Source organism: Sus scrofa, chromosome 7 (assembly GCF_054392235.1).
Source record: "Sus scrofa isolate SSC_HxYL_T2T_F1_AM1 chromosome 7, Sscrofa_HxYL_maternal_Yorkshire_Landrace_v2.0, whole genome shotgun sequence".
NCBI classification, from domain to species: Eukaryota; Metazoa; Chordata; class Mammalia; order Artiodactyla; family Suidae; genus Sus; species Sus scrofa.
The window spans coordinates 7437729-7455250 of NC_139389.1; the positions used below are offsets into that span (position 1 = coordinate 7437729).

The 17522-nt window shown below is 45.4% G+C and overlaps 1 protein-coding gene across 3 annotated transcripts in view; it reads left to right on the forward strand.

Moving 5' to 3' along the window:
• Positions 1–10771, forward strand: part of LOC100152566 (N-acetyllactosaminide beta-1,6-N-acetylglucosaminyl-transferase) — a 93780-nt gene extending 83009 nt beyond the window's left edge. For 2 of the 3 annotated variants that reach the window (XM_084967359.1, XM_005665561.4), the window contains exons 2-3: positions 3421–3513; positions 7571–10771. In XM_084967359.1, coding sequence (XP_084823485.1) covers positions 3421–3513; positions 7571–7761 — 284 coding nt within the window. In that variant the 3' untranslated portion in view covers positions 7762–10771. The remainder of the gene's footprint in view (positions 1–3420; positions 3514–7570) is intronic. The other variant, XR_014809581.1, reaches the window with a different exon arrangement.
• The last annotated feature ends 6751 nt before the right edge of the window (positions 10772–17522 follow it).

Sequence of the window (17522 nt, forward strand, 5' to 3'; positions counted from 1 at the left end):
AATAGGTGTTACGCTTTTATTTTAAAGACAACAGTCATTAATAATAAATGCCATGCTTTTATCTCTAGAATAATGCAATGTGTTTCTGAGTAAGAGTTTGTGATGGTCAGTGTTAATGACATCAATGAGAATAAAAGAGGAAGAGAAATATTTTGTCCTTTTAAAAATGCAATCCTTTAGGCTCAGCAGTTAACGAGGACACGGGTTCGATCCCTGGCCTCACTCAGTGGGTTAAGGATCCAGCATTGCCGTGAGCTGGGGTGTAGGTTGCAGACTCGGCTGGGATCTGGCGTTGCTGTGGCTGTGGTGTAGGCCAGCGGCTACAGCTCCGATTAGACCCCTAGCCTGGGGACCTCCATATGCTGCCGGTGCGGTCCTAAAAAGACACAAATAAAATAAAATAATAAAAGTAAATAAAAATAAAAATGCAACCCTTTAAATGAGGGTAAGGGAATTTTCATCGTGGCAGTGTTTTATTCACACTCTTCTGCCGTAGTTACTTAATTGAACTAGATTCATGAAAGTCACCACACATCGGCTCATCCTGCTGACATGAGTAAATATACCGCTTGTCGCTTTGCTTTCCAGACTGCCCTCTCCCCATCTCCCACCTTACCCAAGACAAGTTGTATTCTAAATTCTTTTAAAGTGTGTGCTAAGAACAAAATAAAGAAGCTTCTCTCGGGATAGGCAAGGATTAAAGTAACTTTTAGAGTACTGAATGCAAACTAAAGCAATAGGATGAAATATGGCTTAATAAATTGTGTTTTTCTTGAATACTCAATGTTTATAAACAATGTTTCCAAGTTTGGCAGCAAGAAAAGAGGCATCTTGCCTGATAGAAAGCCCTTAGGCGTGAAGATGCACGCTATTTACAGACAAGACTGTGCAAAATTTAATTTTAGCTGGGAGACTTTGGGACAGTTCTTGATTTAGAGGCTTATATCATTATTATGCGACATCAGGCAAAACAGAACAAAGCTTTTTTTTCTGTCTGAAAAGGCACCTGTTTTCATTAATGTTTTTAAAGAGGAAAATTTTGTTATGTGCCTAAACCAATTACACTTCCTACTGGTCTTGTCCAATTTTGTTCTTATTAACAAATATCTATCATCTAGGGTCTGTGCATGAGTTTGTCCTCATTGGTCTGTGTATTAGGTTTCTATTTGCCGTCGTAGCAATTCACCCTGGACTTGGCAGCTTACATGATGTCCCTACCCCTCTTACAGTTCTGCAGGTCTGGAGTCTGGCACTGGTCTCATCGGACCCACAGCAGTGCCTTGGCTGGGCTGCGTTCCTCTCTGCAGGGTCTGGGCGGGATCCCTCTGCTTGCCTTTCTTTTCCAGCTGCTGGAGGCGGCTCACCTTCCCCCGGCCCCTCCCGCAGCTTCTCACTTAGCACCCCTCCAACCAGCTCTCCGCCTCTCGCTTCCACTGTGAAATGCCGCTGTGGTTATACTGTGTTGTCCAGCAGAAGTGATTAAAACCTTGTACATCAGTCAACTAGACATCACTCCAACTGTAAAAATAAAAAATAATACAAATAAGCACGGATAACCCATTTTTTCAAAATACCCTTATGATGACATTGGGCCCACCTGGATAATTTAAGATAATCTCGCCATTCGCACGTCAGCTGATTAGCAACCTTAATTCCCCTTTGCCGTGTCGTGTGATACAGTCTCAGGTTCCAGGGATTAGAGTTCAGATTTCTTTGAGCATGCGGGGCGGGAGAGAGTGGGGAGGACATTATTTGGCCTACAGGATCTTCTCAGAAAAGACTGTTGTGATTGGAGTATGGCTGTCATCTGCACGGTGACGGGTACGTCACATTCATATTCAAATTGCACTTCTCACTGGTGAAAGTGGCTGGAGCTCTTATGCAGCAGAATAGTCTTCCTTTAATTGCGCTCACATTGATTCTGTATGCGGTGTTCCTTTTCCAGTAATGGGAATCTTGGCGTAGAACTACTCTGTGTGGCTAAATGGACCCTTCGGTCTCTGTGGCCCATCCAAAAGGTATTGAGATGGAGAGGGTTATTGGAGAGAGCGTAGTGCAGTGCTTCTCAAATGGAGCAGTTTTGCTCCCCCAGGGGGCACTTAGGAATATCTGAAGACATTTCTGATGGTCCTAACTGGAGGGCATGTATTACTGGCACCGGGTGGGTGGAGTCTAAGGATGCTGCTAAACATCCCGCCGTGCACAAGATGGGCCCTACAACGAAGAGTTATCCCGCTTAAAGGGTAAGGGGTGCCAAGGAGGGAAAGCCCTGGCTCAGCAAAATGGCAACCTAATGCTCTCCTCTCCCTTTTAAAGGCTCGTTACATCTCCAAGTTAGGTTAGCTAATATATTAATTAGATAACAGGTCAGCAAGTAAACTTTTGTCAAAAGAATAACTGAGACGAATAGAGAAGAGAAGTAGATCAGAGCACACCGGTGTAGGAAAAACTCAAAGCTCAAAACCTACTACTTGGCGAGTTCCCGTTGTGGCTCAGTGGTAACGAATCCAACTAGCATCCATGAGGATGCAGGTTCCATCCCTGGCCTCTCTCAGTGGGTTAAGAATCTGGCACTGCCGTGAGCTGTGGTGTAGGTCAGAGATGTGGCTTGGATGTGGTGTGGCTGTGGCTGTGGTGTAGGCTGGCAGCTGCAGCTCCAGGTCGACCCCTAGCCTGGGAACTTCTATGTGTTGTAGGTGCAGCCCTAAAAAACTAAAAAATTAAAAATTAAAAAATAAAAAGCAAAACAAGCCAAACCAAAACCTATTGCTTGGGGCAAACAGTTTATCATCTTTATTGAGTGATCAGGAATGTCTTACTTCTTTTGCCATCTCTTAACTGCCCAGCGCAATGCTAGGCAACACCAAATGCTCAATAAGAACTTTAACACAGAGAAAGGATATTGTGTGAAAAGATTAAGTTCTATATGCCCAAAATTGCAACTTCATTTAAGAGTGACACTGGAATCTTCTCTTGCTTATTAGCACTAAGGACATAGAATGGCCTGTTTCCAGAGCTTTCGCTTTAAGATAAATGTGGCCTGGAAAGTCCTAAAAATTTTTGAGAATAGGATTGTAAGTAGATTCAAGGAAAAGGCATTGAGAAACCAAAAATACCCAACTTTTTAATGCACATTATGATTTCGTACAATGGCATTTCTTACAGGCTTGAGCACCTGTTATGAAAAAACAAAACAAAACAAAAAAACAATAGGTTCTTTCTACCGTGGCAAGGTTAGGTCTGTAACCACCCACTATTCACTCCATGAACCTTTGGAGTTTTGCACCAACAATGAAAAATCTGATGTAAAAGATAATGTACTGAGGGGAAAGTGACCGTGACTTGGAAGGGAAATTGATGGCATTGACACTTTGCTCTCTTGGTTCTTATTTCTGCTTTCCTTCTTTATTGACGTTGCAGGTGTCCCTGGCTCCATGCCTAACGCGTCGTGGGCTGGTAACCTCAGGGCTGTGAAGTGGATCGACATGGAAGATAAACACGGAGGCTGCCATGGTGAGGCATTCCTTTCACACTCCGAGGCCACACCGCTTGTTGGTGTGGGCACGAACAGAGTTGTCGAATACAGGGGTTCTCACGGAGGGAGGGAACGCTGGCTCCTTGAGCCCCATCCGAGAGTTATTAAGTAAAGTGGCGAGAGGCGTCAAGATGCAGTCCTTGGAAAGTAAATCTGAGCATCTTAAAGGCATTCTCCAGCTTTGTAATTACCTAGGGCGGTGTAGAGGCAGGTTCAGATGATAACGGTCCTTTGTTCTTGCTCGTTTCTGCTCTCTTCTTGGTGTGCATTCTTCTTTCTGCTCCTTTGGGGTGTCACATCAGTCAGGAGGAGAAAGTGGGTCTTCCTTGGAAAATAGGGGATCTCCATCCATCAGGGTCCCCATACTTGGGATATGTTATCTTCTCCACATGCTTCTAGAACACCCATCACCCTTCCACTAGGACCACGGTGGTCTCCCTCGGACCCGCTCCTCTACCTCCCCTCCCGCTGTAACGTGTGAGGACTTGGACATCCATAAGGACCCACGTGACATCATCATTTTGCAGCTCTAACCCTCCCCCAGCACAGAAGCCCCTGTCCACTATGTAGCAGACGCACCCACACACCCAGGAGAGTTTTCACTTCAGTCCTCTTATCACTTGTATCCAGGACCTACCCCCGTAGAGAAGGTAGAGACGAGTCAGATTGACTTGTTGTTAGGGACATTGACTGATCACATGACAGGTGGAGGTCCTTCAAAGTAGCCCCTAGCCAGGGACCTACAGGGGGTACAAAGTTTGGGCCGCCCAAGCTCCTCTTAAACCAATGTCTCATTTTTCTTCTCTGAGTACCGGTTACACCAATGAACATCCGAAAGCCTTAAAGAGTTCACAGCATGAAAAGATATTTGTCCTCCCCAACCGGTAGATGGGGCAAAGAAGAAGCTATAGCCCAGAGAAGGTAGCTATTACTCCAGTCCAGCAAGTCAGCAGTATTCTGGATCTTTTCCCTTTGGCTGGAAGTAATAGCATTTGTCCCAAACCTGTGTGTGTCCCGGCTTTACAAGCCCTCTTAGCACGTAGAATCCCAGAGCACCTACACTCTCACACTTGGGGATCCCATCTCCCGTTGCAGTCTCGTGGTCACCCTGCTAGTCCTCCACCAACTTACATCCTATATATTTTACTGTCTATCTCCCCAGCACAGAAGCTCCAACAGGGCTGGGATCTTTCATCAGTGTATCCATTGCTCCAGCCCCAAACCTAAAATGCGTTGTTGTTGCTGTCGCTGTTGTTTTAAATGTGTTTGCTTTTTTAAAATTGGGATTTCCAGAGGTTCAGCTTCCCCTGGCTTCCTCTCCCTCTCAGTTTCCTTCTGGGGACCCTCTGTCCCACCTGTGTACTGTATCAGCTGTCCCATGCTATAGCCCTAACGTTTTAGATTGCTTTGCCGGTTGACCCCACGAGGCTGATTCCTACGCTTAATCATGACCGCCTTTTTTTTTTTTTGGCTTTTTAGGGCCGCACCCACAGCACATGGAAGTTCCCAGGCTAGGGGTCCAATTGGAGCTGCAGCTAGCAGCCTATGCCACAGCCACAGCCATGCCAGATCCAAACCTCGTCTGTGACCTACACTGTAGCTCGCAGCAAAACCGGATCCTTAACCCCCCGAGCAAGGCCAGGGACCAAACCTGCATCCTCATGGATACCAGTAGGGATGGTTAGTGCTGAACTCCCTCCCCAAAGAGGGGATCATTTCAACTTTAGGCAGAACTTTGAAGACATTTGATGAGCATCTCCTTGGGCGTTCCCTGGTGGTGCAGCAGGTTAAGGATCCAGCATTGTCACTGCTGTGGCACAGGTTTGATCCCTGGCCCTGGGAACTTCTGCATGCCATGGGCGTGGCCAAAAAAATGTAGTAAAATAAAATAAAATCTCCTTATCAATTCCTTTGTCGCATCATCCCTTTCCTCCATCGTAGAGTATGGTGAACCCATTCTCTCCCCGTTGCTCCTGGTTTCAAGAGGAAAAGTTACCCATTCTCACTGCCGAGGTCACACCATGTGTGGTCTCAGTTGTGCGCAGATGCCTCTAGAATCTCCCCTTGCTCTCTTGAATTCTCACTGCTGGTTCTTCTCCACTCTCTGCAAGGATGTAAGGACTGCCTTTATCTGGAAGGCCAAGGCGTCTCTGCACGCTCGACTTGATCCAGCCTGGAATAGTCTGTCCTGATCACTTCCATTCGTAAGCATGGCCACAGGGCCCATGCATGGAGTTTTCCTCACCCACCCCCCAGCTACTTCTTAACTTTCCCAAACCCTGGCTTTTTCCAGTGATTTTCAGTCTCTCTACTGTACTTCCTCCCAACCCCATTAATCAGCAAGTCCTTTTGGTCCTTCTAGAGTCTACCTCTAATCGCCTTCCTTTCCCACTCATGGCCACCGTGAACTCCGCACAGGCGCTGTGGTTCACCCAAGTGCTGTAGTCCTTTGATGGGCTCCTAATGGACCTGCAAAGTCTGCAGAATTAATCTTGCTGACATCGGCTTCATCACTTGCTTCTTCTAGTCAAAACTCTCCCATGACTCTCCATGTTTATGGGATACAAAAGGCCCAACCCTTCCATCTGGTGTATAAGTCAGTAGTTCTGCCATATGCCAAGCAAACTCTGGAAAGAGTTCCAGCTTCCTACCATTCTTGTTTTAAGCCTGTTCCCCAACAAAAGTCTATTCCAGCAGAAAATTCCCATCTCTAAATGTTCCAGAGGTGTTTTCCCACCTGAAACCATCATCCATCCCCACTGACGCTTCCCAGTTCTACCCATGCACCAACTCTCCACTCATCCTTCTCTGCCCTTTTATTCAACAACCGTTTTTATTTTATTTTATTGACATATGGTTGTTTACAATGCTGTGTTAGTTTCTGATGTACAACCACGTGATTCAGTTGCGCGTGTGTATATATATCTTCCTTTTCATAGTCTTTTCCATTATGTTTCTTTCTTTCTTTGTCTTTTTAGGGCTGTACCAGCAGCCTATGGAGGTTCCCAATCTAGCAGTCAAATCAGAGCTGAAGCCACTGGCCTACACCACAGCCACAGCAACACGGGATCCGAGCCATGTCTGCAGCCTACACCACAGCTCACCGTAACGCTGGATCCTTAACCCATTGAGCAAGGCCAGGGATGGATCCTGTGTCCTCGTGGATGCTAGTTGGGTTTGTTAACCCCTAAGCCACGACGGGAACTCCTCTTTTCCGTGATGGTTTATCTCAGGATATTGAATATAGTTCCCTGTGCTCTACGGTAGGAGCTTGTGGTTTATCTATTCTCTGTGTCATAGTTTGCATCTTTGGGATTAGCAGATGCAACAGGTATTCATTTAACACCTATTATTTACCAAGCACTCTTCCAGAGGCAGGGGACACAGAAATGAACACAGTGGTTGAAGTTCCTGTCGTGGTTCAGCAGTAACGAACCTGACTAGTATCCATGAGGAAGCAGGTTCGATCCCTGGCCTCTATCAGTGGGTTAAGGATCAGGCGTTGCCATGAGCTGTGGTCTAGGTTGCAGACGAGGCTCGGATCCCATTTTGCTGTGGCTGTGGTGTAGACAGGCAGCTGCAGCTCTGATTCAACCCCTAGCCTGGGAACCTCCATATTGCCACAGGTGAACCCTAAAAAGACAAAAAACTAAATAAATAAAGTAGGCACTTGGCTAGAACAGTCTGGAGCTCAGGGAAGAGGTTTGACCAGAGCAGCCGTAAATCTCCCATCTGTACACTTCTCAAACTTCTCATCCATGAAATCCACATTTCACAATACATGAGTTGCCTCGTGACGCCTACTTTGTACTGCTTACCTCTCATTCTCTCCCAGTGAGTATTTGTTCCTTTGTCTCCCCATAGAATGGTGAACTACCTGGTGGGCTGAGCCAAAACAATCCTTTTTCATCAGAAACCCGGAGACTGATCTGGCCAGACAGCCGTCAGGCGGTAACCCTCCATTCACTATCAAGTTCACTGCCCCTGATTCAAGAACAAGCCTGTGTTGACTGTTTCTTGTTCTCTCCTTTGCAGGCCACTACGTCCACGGCATCTGTATCTATGGAAACGGAGACTTAAAGTGGCTGATGAATTCATCAAGCCTCTTTGCTAACAAGTTTGAGCTCAGTACCTACCCTCTTACCGTGGAATGCCTAGAACTGAGGCTTCGAGAAAGAACCCTAAATCAGAGTGAAATTGAAATACAGCCCAGCTGGTATTTTTGATTGGCTGCCACTCACAGGTGAAGGGAAATCACAGCTGGGAAGGAAAACCTTTCTTTGCCTCCGTCTCAGGACCTGACTCCATTTTTACATTTAAACTCTCCCCTGGACACTGTGAAATATATTGTCATGAGGGTTGCCCAGGGTGCTCCTGGCACTCTGGCCCCTCTGGCAGTTTTGTGTGTTTTGTTTTTTGGTTTTTTTTTTTTTTTGTCTTTTTAGGGCCGCACCTGTGGCCTATGGAAGTTCCCAGCTTAGGGGTCAAATCGGAGCCACAGCTGTCGGCCTACACCCACAGCCACAGCCACACCAGGTTGAGTTGCATCTGCGACCTACACCACAGCTCACAGCAGCGCCGGCTCCTTAACCCACTAAGCAAGGCCAGGGAGTGACCCCAAGTCCTCGTGGATACTAGTCAGGTTCATTACCGCTGAGCCACGACGGGAACTCCTTATGTTCTGATCAATGATAAATTTAACCTGCCGTCAGATTTGCCTCAGATAATTATGTAAATGTGCTAATGAAAAGGAGAATTGTAGATTACACTACTTAGGAAAATAAGGATTGGATTTCTTTGGAGAAGGAGTCCTTTATAAGAGATCTACAGCCACACGTTAATGGGCACCCCTGCTCTTTGCTTCACCACACGTAGGCATAGAAGCGGTTTTCTTCTAGGTAGTTCATCCATCTCCTTTACAACTTGAGCTTCCAGAACTGAGAACTAGAGCTCATTCCGGAGTTTCACCAGTAGCATTTTCAAGTTTCCTGTGTCTCAAGTTCTGTGTAGAATGTAAATTCATTCACAGGAGACAGAATTGAAGACAGCCGTCTCTGGGGGATCTGTTTCTTAAATACTTGCCAGAATGGGCTCTGATCCCTTATCCATCGCTTGCCATTGGAGACATGGCACAGTGCTTGAAGAATGAAGATGTTTCTAGAAAAGCGGTGCTATTGCATGGGTCTGGCCTCAGGTCCCTAACACCTCAGAGGGAGTCACTTTCCTTTTTTGCCCTCACCCTCCACCGCCACCCAAGGGATCTTACCTTCAAAATGACCAAATTCTAACCCATGGAGCCTTTAAGGAGTTCATGGTGTCCCCTGAGTAGCCTTGTAATGCCCAGGGGTGTTAGGAGTGCCTAGATTTTTTTTTTTTTCTTTTTTTGTCTTTTTGCCTTTTCTAGGGCCGCTCCTTCGGCATATGGAGGTTCCCAGGCTAGGGGTCCAATCGGAGCTGTAGCCACCGGCCTACACCACAGCCACAGCCACTCCGGATCTGAGCCGCGTCAGCGACCTACACCAGAGCTCACAGCAATGCCGGATCCATAACCCACTGAGCAAGGCCAGAGATCAAACCCGCAACCTCAGGGTTCCTAGTCGGATTCGTTCACCGCTGAGCCACGATGGGAACTCCAGGAGTGCCTAGATTTTTAAAAGGTTTCAGTTGTGAGTGAGCCTCTCTCTCATTCCTTCATCCCGTTCATCCATCCCATTCATGCATTTGGCTTCTAGTCAAGAAGTATTTCTTGAGTGTCTGTTATACACCAGACCTGTGCAGAGACAAGGAGGAGAAGTAAATCAGAGGGGTTTGTTTGTTTGTTTGTTTGCTTTTTAGGGCCACATATGGAAGTTTCCAGGCTAGGGGTCAAATCGGAGCTGCAGCTGCTGGCCTACACCACAGCCACAGCAGCACAGAATCCGAGCCAGGTCTGTGACCTACGCTACCGCTCAGGGCAATGCCTGATCCTTAACCCACGGAGCGAGGCCAGGGATCAAACCCGCATTCATGGATACATCTAGTTGGGTACTTGACCGGCTGAGCCACAACAGAAACGCCAGTCAGAGCTTTTTCACTCTAAAAATACTGGCAATGATGTCAGCGTTGGGAAGACTGTTCTAGAGAATCTCACTGAGTGGTCATTTTTTGTTTGTTTGGAGTTTTTTTTTTTGGCCGCACCCACAGCGTGGGAATGTTCCCAGAGTGAAGCCACGCCACAACAGCGACCAGCGCTACAGCAGTGACAACGCCAGGTCCTTAACCCACTGAGCCACAGAGGAACTCCCAGAATGGTTCTGTTTGAACACATCCACGTGCAGGGTCGTAAAGTGGGCTCTCGGGCCCAGGATGGCACCAGTTACAGAATGAAGAGAGACGGGAAGGAGGAGGCAGAAGCTTCGTGCCGACTGCGTCCTCAGCCTTCTGCCAGCGCCTTGCCCTGCCGTGGCCTGCAAGTGTCACAGCTCAGGGAAGCTCCTGGATTACCCCCATTTTGCAGATGAAGTTACTGAGGCTTAGCGAGGTTGCCAGTAAACACTAGGAAACAAATTTCTCTGTCTGAGAGTTGGGGTCTCTTGCTGGTCTCCTTGGTTCCTTTCCAGGGCGGAACATTTAGAGAAGATGAAATGAGTCCTGTTGAGCATCCGAGCAGGGTCTCAGTGTTCGTAATGACACAATGTCCTGTCACCTCAGAAAAATGTGAAGTCTACTGGGACCCTTCAAAATCCTGATGGTTTATTTATTCTAATGAAAAACGGTAACGACGATGAAGGATGCATCTGATTAATGCAGTTTTTGGTCCTGTAATTGTGTCTGTTGAATGTTAATCGTATTTAAGGGAATGACTTGGAAGCAAAGCCTTCTTCTTTTCCTGCTACTGAAAAAACAGAACTGAATCGGGTGATGAAGAGTTGAAGGCATAGACAGCACACCCGGAGCTAATGGCAGAATCTATAAATCACCCTTTTTTTTTTTTCAAATTATTTACATGAAACCGCCTGAGAAGAAGGAATGTTTTACACTGGATCTTTCGCATGTAGAGCGAGAAATCTTCTGGAAGAGAAGAAGTTTACATGTCTGCCGTTGGTCGTTTATTCTGTGTCTTAAGTCCTTTAATATTGAAAGAGTGTAGTGTTTGGACGAGTGGATTTCTGCGAGTCCGTGGAGATGCCCTGAAAGCTTGGTTTTTGATGATATTCCACATTGTTCTCTTGAAATAAATTAATATATTGTTTTCCACCCTTGGGGCTATTGTGTATTTTTATTTGATATTTAACAAGGTACTTCTCCTAGCATTTTCTTTCTTTTTTTTTGGTTGTTTTGCCTTTTCTAGGGCTACTCCCGCAGCATATGGAGATTCCCAGGCTAGGGGTCAAATTGGAGCCTAGCCACCAGCCTATGCCAGAGCCACAGCAACGTGGGATCCGAGCCACTTCTGCAACCTACACCACAGCTCATGACAATGCCGGATCCTTAACCCAATGAGCAAGGCCAGGGATCGAACCGGCAACCTCATGGTTCCTAGTCGGGTTCGTTAACCACTGCGCCACGACGGGAACTCCTAGCATTTTCTAAAACATACAGATAAATACATCCACACGTACACACCTACCTGTCTAAAATGCCCACTCACTGAAAAATAATGAAACTTTCCCCTTGTGGGGTGATGGGGAGAATAACTGGGAATGTTGGAGAAGGGAATATAATGGAAGATCACTTTCTTTTCTTTTTTTTTTTTTTCTTTTTAGGGCCGCACCCATGGCATATGGAGGTTCCCAGGCTAGGGGTCTAATCGGAGCTGTTGCTGCCAGCCTACGCCATAGCTCACGGCAATGCCGGATCCTTAACCCACTGAGCAAAGCTGGGAATCGAACCCATAACCTCATGGTTCCTAGTCGGATTCATTTCCACTGTGCCACAACAGGAACTCCAGGAAGATCACTTTCTTTTAAATTGGGTACAACTATTTAAAAATCTGAAGCAGGCATAAATTGTCCTTCTATATTTGCCTTCTTTAGTCATTTTTAAAAAAATAAAGACATGTTGGTACTATCATAGTCACTTGAATATCAAATGCCAAAGTTTTTGAGCAGCATTTCGGAGCTAAGTTTGGCTAAACAAATATTGCCTCTGATAGACACACGGGAAATGATAGACATACTAAGAAAAATAATTCATTTAAACATCTAATGTACTTTTTTTTTTTTGGCCGTGCCCATGACATGCAGAAGTTCCTGGGCCAATAGTCCATCGTACACCACAGCAGTGACCTGAGCCACTGCAGTGACGATGCCAGATCCTTAACAGCTCGGCCAGCAGGGAACCCCAAATGTACCTTTTTTTAGTACAAAATCCCTTGAAAGTGAAAAACATTTCAAAATCAAAACCAAAAATATATGCTCATAAAAATAGAATACATAAATCAATGATAATAAAAATCTTTTTGGAAGGCAGAATAAAATTAAGGTCATACATTTTTTTAAAAATGGAATACAGAAGAATGTAGAATAAAAAGAATGAATACAGAAAGATACATAAAAAGTGAACACCTTTCTCCAGAGGTAATGACGTGTTTGGTAAATATTCTTAAGTTCCTTTCAGTGTGGTGGCCTGCACATGTACCTATCTATCTTCTGACCATGCTGCCCCAAAGAATTTCTGCTATGATGAAAATATCCTCTATCTGTCCTGTCCAAAATAGTACCCGCTCGTGGTAGCTGCTAGGCACTTGAAAGGTGGCTCAGATGACTGAGGACATAGTACTTATTTTTAGCCCATGTAACTAGTGGCTCTTGGACCACACAGCTCTCTAACTCTACATCAGTTATGTGCATAGGCTTCTGTATACTCAGTGGAAATACAAAGACACACATACTAGCTTTTTTTTTTTTTTAGTGAATTGACTGTGTAGATATATAATAGCAATTATATCTTTTTGCAACTTGCCTTTTTGGGCCCTTCAAAAATTACTCATATTCATTAACATTAATTTTAATTTGGGAATAGTTTTAATTGTACAGAAAAATTGCTGCTAGGACCAAGAGATTCCCCCATACCCACAGGTTCCCGAATCATGTTTATAAAAGAGCATTCTTGTGAAATATTTGTCACAACAAACGAGCCAATACCGATATATCCTTAGGATCGAATAATTATTTTGGTGGTGGTGGTCCCGGGTCCCATCCACAGTCTGGCTGGGACTGTTTCTCAGACTTTCCTTGTTTTTGACGATGACAATTTTGAGGGGTGCCAGCTGGGTATTTAGTACAGTGCCCCCCAGATGGTTTTGTCTGATGCTTTTCTCATGGTTAGATTGGATTTGGGGGGGTTGGAGGAGGACGATTACAGAGGTAAATTACCGTTTTCATTACATAGAGGTCTTTGTGCTTTGGGGGAATAGGATTTCTATCTTGCTATTGATAGCGTAAAAGAAAACATTTGATTTGGGTCCTGTCTGTGGGTTTTGCTACACTTTTTCATTATTTCTAGTAGTTTCTCAATGTGCTACACCTCATATTTTCAGGTACTTAGCCATATATACCAGTTTTGCTACAATGCGGTATCACCACACAGGTCAGAGTGGCCATCAGCAAAAAGTCTACAAATAAATGCTAGAGAGAGGAGTTTCCTGTCATGGTGCAAGTGTGGCCCTAAAAAGACAAAAGCCAAAAAAAAAAAAAAAAAGAAAAAAAAGAAATGCTAGAGAGGGCATGAAGAAAAGGGAACCCTCCTACACCGTTGGTGGGAATGTACACAGGAGCAAGCACTTTGTAAAACAAGTATAGAGGTTCCTTAAAAATCTAAGAATAGGGTTACCATATAATCGGGCAGTTCTACCCGATTATATGGGCATATATCCATAAAAAGCAAAAACTCCAACTTAAAAAAAATACATGCACCCCAGTGTTCACAGCAGCACTATTGACAATACCCAAGACCTACGTGTCGATCAACAGATGACTGCATAATGAAGCGCTGGGACGCAGGTTCGATCCCAGCCTAGCACAGAGGGTTAAGGATCTGGGGTTGGCCACAGCTGCCTCATAGGTGGGAACTGTGGCTCGGAGCTGATCCCTGGCCCAGGAACTCCAGGTGCCACAGGGGCGGCCAAAACAAGAAAAAGAAAAAAACAAATAGATGAATGGAAAAAGATGTATATGTATACAATGGAATATTATTCAGCCATAAAAATAATTTTTTTTTTTTTTGTCTTTTTGCCTTTTTCTAGGGCTGCTCCCAAGGCATATGGAGGTTCCCAGGCTAGGAGTCGAACCGGAGCTCCAGCTGCCTGCCTACACCATAGCCACAGCAACTCGGGATCCAAGCCACATCTGCAGACGACACCACAGCTCATGGTGATGCTGGATCCTTAACCCACTGAGTGAGGCCAGGGATCGAACCCGAATGCTTGTGGATACTAATCGGATTCGTTTCCACTGCACCACTGCGGGAACTCCCTACAAGGCAATTTGAAATAGTAGCAGCGAAAGCAGCTGGCCTTGAGTTGGTCTCAACATAAGAATCTGTTTAACGCTTGTGTATGATGTTGTGTGTTTGATGTAGGTATCCTTTATTGAGTTATGAATCGGAATACCAGAAAGTAAATATAAATCAACATGTATTATGATTCTAATCATTTTTAACCCCTGTTTCTATCTCCTTGTGACTTGAAGGAATTGGGAGTGACTTTGGGTTTAAAATGTTTTCCTTTGCACAGGTTCCTTCAAAAGGTAAGAGAAAAAGTCACCGCTCCTAATCTCCTTGCTCAGTAAGAACTTAGTGGAGGAGTCTAGGTCAAGTAGGAAACCAGAGCAGGGACCCATCTAAACAGACTGGGTACATGATTGGAGCTTGGGAAGCCGAATGCTGGAAGGCGACGTTTCCTATTGTAACATCTCCCCCTTCTGGTCAGGATGGCTCAGGGATTAAGAGGTCAAGCCAATGGGAGTTCTGACCTCGGGGAAAGTAGTGATGTCTCTGGGAGGAGGAGGCAGCAGGTGAAGCTGACCTTGCTCATGTTCCCATGAGGGACACCCCCACTTTGAAAGTGGGGAGATTCCAAGGAGATTAATCTTGGTGAGCCCCGCCCAGAGCCCAGGGAGCCTGACCTACATTGTGGCAAGGATGCCGGGGACTATGTGAGATAGGAGGACTGAGTGGCCCAAAACAAAGGGGTTCTTTCGAAAAGATGGCAAAATTCAGAAACTGAGGGCCAGCATCATGTGTCAAACTGTAAAAATGAATCTCAGGTGGGCCATCCGGACCTGAGGCTACTAGGAGAAACAGTTGAAAAAGTTGGCGCAGGAGTTCCCATTGTGGCTCAGTGGAAATGAACCTGACTAGTGTCCACGAGGAGGCAGGTTCAATCCCTGGCCTTGTTCAGAGGGTCGAGGATCTGGCTGTGCCACGAGCTGTGGTGTAGATTGCAGACGAGGCTCGGGATATTGCATTGCTGTGGCTGTGGCTTAGGCCGGCAGGTGTAGCCTGGGAACATCCATATGCTGTGGGTACAGCCCTCAAAAGCAAAAGAAAGAAAAAAAAGAAAAAAGTAAAAGCGCCAGGTGAAGGTGAATTTATTTATGAACTCCAGGCCATTAAGTTCTGTTAAAGTGAATTATTAGTGAACTTTGGGGCACCAGCTGTACACAAGGCAAAAACGGAAGGTTTTTGATGGCTTTCTAAAAGGTTTTATTGTAAAATAACCAGACTTCAGGCAAACGTTTCAAAAATGGTACCGAGAATTCCCAATAACATGTAGCACCATCATATTAAACCAAATGACAGCAAAGGGACTGTTCTCAAGTGATATTTCCTGATGAAAATGGTCCTATGAAAAGGACAAGGAGTTCCCTGGTGGCTCAGTGTGTTAAGGATCTGGCATTGTCACTGCTGTGGCTGGGGTTACTGCTGTGGCACAGGTTTGATCCCTGGCCCAGGAATTTCCACATGCTGCAGGTGTGACAAAAACAAGGGGGGGAGGGGATATTCCATATACTCTCTATTCCAGACTATGGAAATGAAATAAAAGAATAGGAGAGGAGTGCAAATCCATAGACATATCACTAAGAAAATGATGGGGAAGGAAGCAGGGGTACCCAGTTAAAATCTGTCCTGCATCTTACAGATCACTGGTTGAGAAACTAGATTCGTTTTCTTAGGATTTTACTCAATAGGCGTAATGGGTCGAGAAGAGCTGGGAGGAAGAGCACAGATGACTGTCAGGTCTACACCTGTAAAGTCCAGTGCTTAGCACACCTTGGGTGGTCCCCTGCCACATGCAGGTGAGGCATGATAACGCCCCGGTCAGCATTCCATGACGGCTTTCACAGAGGCCCCACAGGAAGTACGTGAATTAGACTTTCCGGTTGCGTGGCTGCGTACGAGATGACCCAGTGGCAGAAAGATGGCTTAAAAAATAATGCCAGTAATAGCATGAGATCCCTTGGGGAGAACAGCTACCCAAAGCCACAGAGTGACTTAAATACCGTACAGGCTGGAAGAGAAGTATTTGAACATGTAGGAAATTTACCAAAATGCTGATGTTGCAGTCATTACCAAGCATGTGACAGACCAGATTTCTCCCAATTTACTTTTTCAACCGTGGTCCCCAGCTTGCCCCATGGAGAAGCCACTGTGTGTATCACAGTCTTTGGTCCTTTAACAAAATGGGGAGAAAAGGAACCGGTAGCCAGTTTTGCATAAAGCTCTACTTCTAAAATTTAATGGATTAGCCTTTCTTTGAAATGTAGTCCTTTTTCTCTTGTTTGTATTTTAAGATGCCATGTTTTTTTTAAAAAAATGAAATGATGGGAACAGGTGAGAAAAGTCATTTCATGAACGGGTGAAGCAACAAGTTGGCCATTATATGCAGAGTTCATTTTTTTTTTTAAGTTTCAAGTCCATCAAATCGAAATGTCTGGTAGAAAATGTCTCTCAGACATCTTTTTTAAAAGTGTTTCATAATCATCTGTGATGAAAAGCTAGTTTTTTTCAAATCCCTGGCCTGGGAACTCCATGTGCCATGGGGCCGCCAAAAATAAAGAAAGAGAGAGAAAAAGTAGCGCTCTGTTGACTGCTGATCCACACGATACTGAAATTGCCTCTTCAGACCCTGGGGACTCCAATCTATTGGCGCCATGGTTTTCTCTTTCTTCGTAGAGCAAAACATGACAGCGCCAGAAATAAAGACATTTTTCCAAGCAGTGCTCATCCATCAGTGAGAAGTGCAAGGATCCTTTTTCTCACTTGTCTCGCTCCTTGCAGCACAGAAATATTGTCTGCCCCCTGCTCCCAGGACAAGAAAATCACAAACAGAACTACAAAGTCTACTGCTGATTTTCGATCATTCGCAAAATAGGCCAACCAGGGACTTATCACAGTCAATGAGGTCCGGTGCTATTAACTCGACCGACGAACCGGAAAGGATCTAAGGCCACAATAACCAGTGATTGATAATATCACCGTTTCCCTGAACTTTAGGAGAAGTACCGCCCTATCTGTACCAACCCCTGCGGGTTTTAAACCACGTGAATGTTACAAGAAATATCTATCTTCTTGTTTGGATATTATGAAAGCCTGATGAGGGGATAACAGGCAACTAGGGCCTTCTTAGTATATCCACTCGGGTTTTTTCTCTAACATTGAAAATTCTCCATCATTTTGGTACGTTGAACTTAAAAGGAACAAAGCTTGTCCTGCCATTTGTTCAATTTCTGCATAAGTTCTTCCTTTAGCCCTGGTCCTCCCATTAGAGGCTCCTCTGGTGAAACAAGATGTGCGTAGAACACGATTCTCCGTGGGTCTACGGATGCAGCATCTCCGCGATGGTCCATGTGTGGCTGGGAAGGTAGAAAGGGATGGATGCCACTCCCGCAGGCTCCCGGCAGAGCCAGAATCGAATCCCTGGTGGAGGAGGTGCCTCTCAGAAGTCTCCAGCAGTCGCTGGCACATCCCTCTGCCCAATGGCTAACAGGCATCTCAATTCTAACAT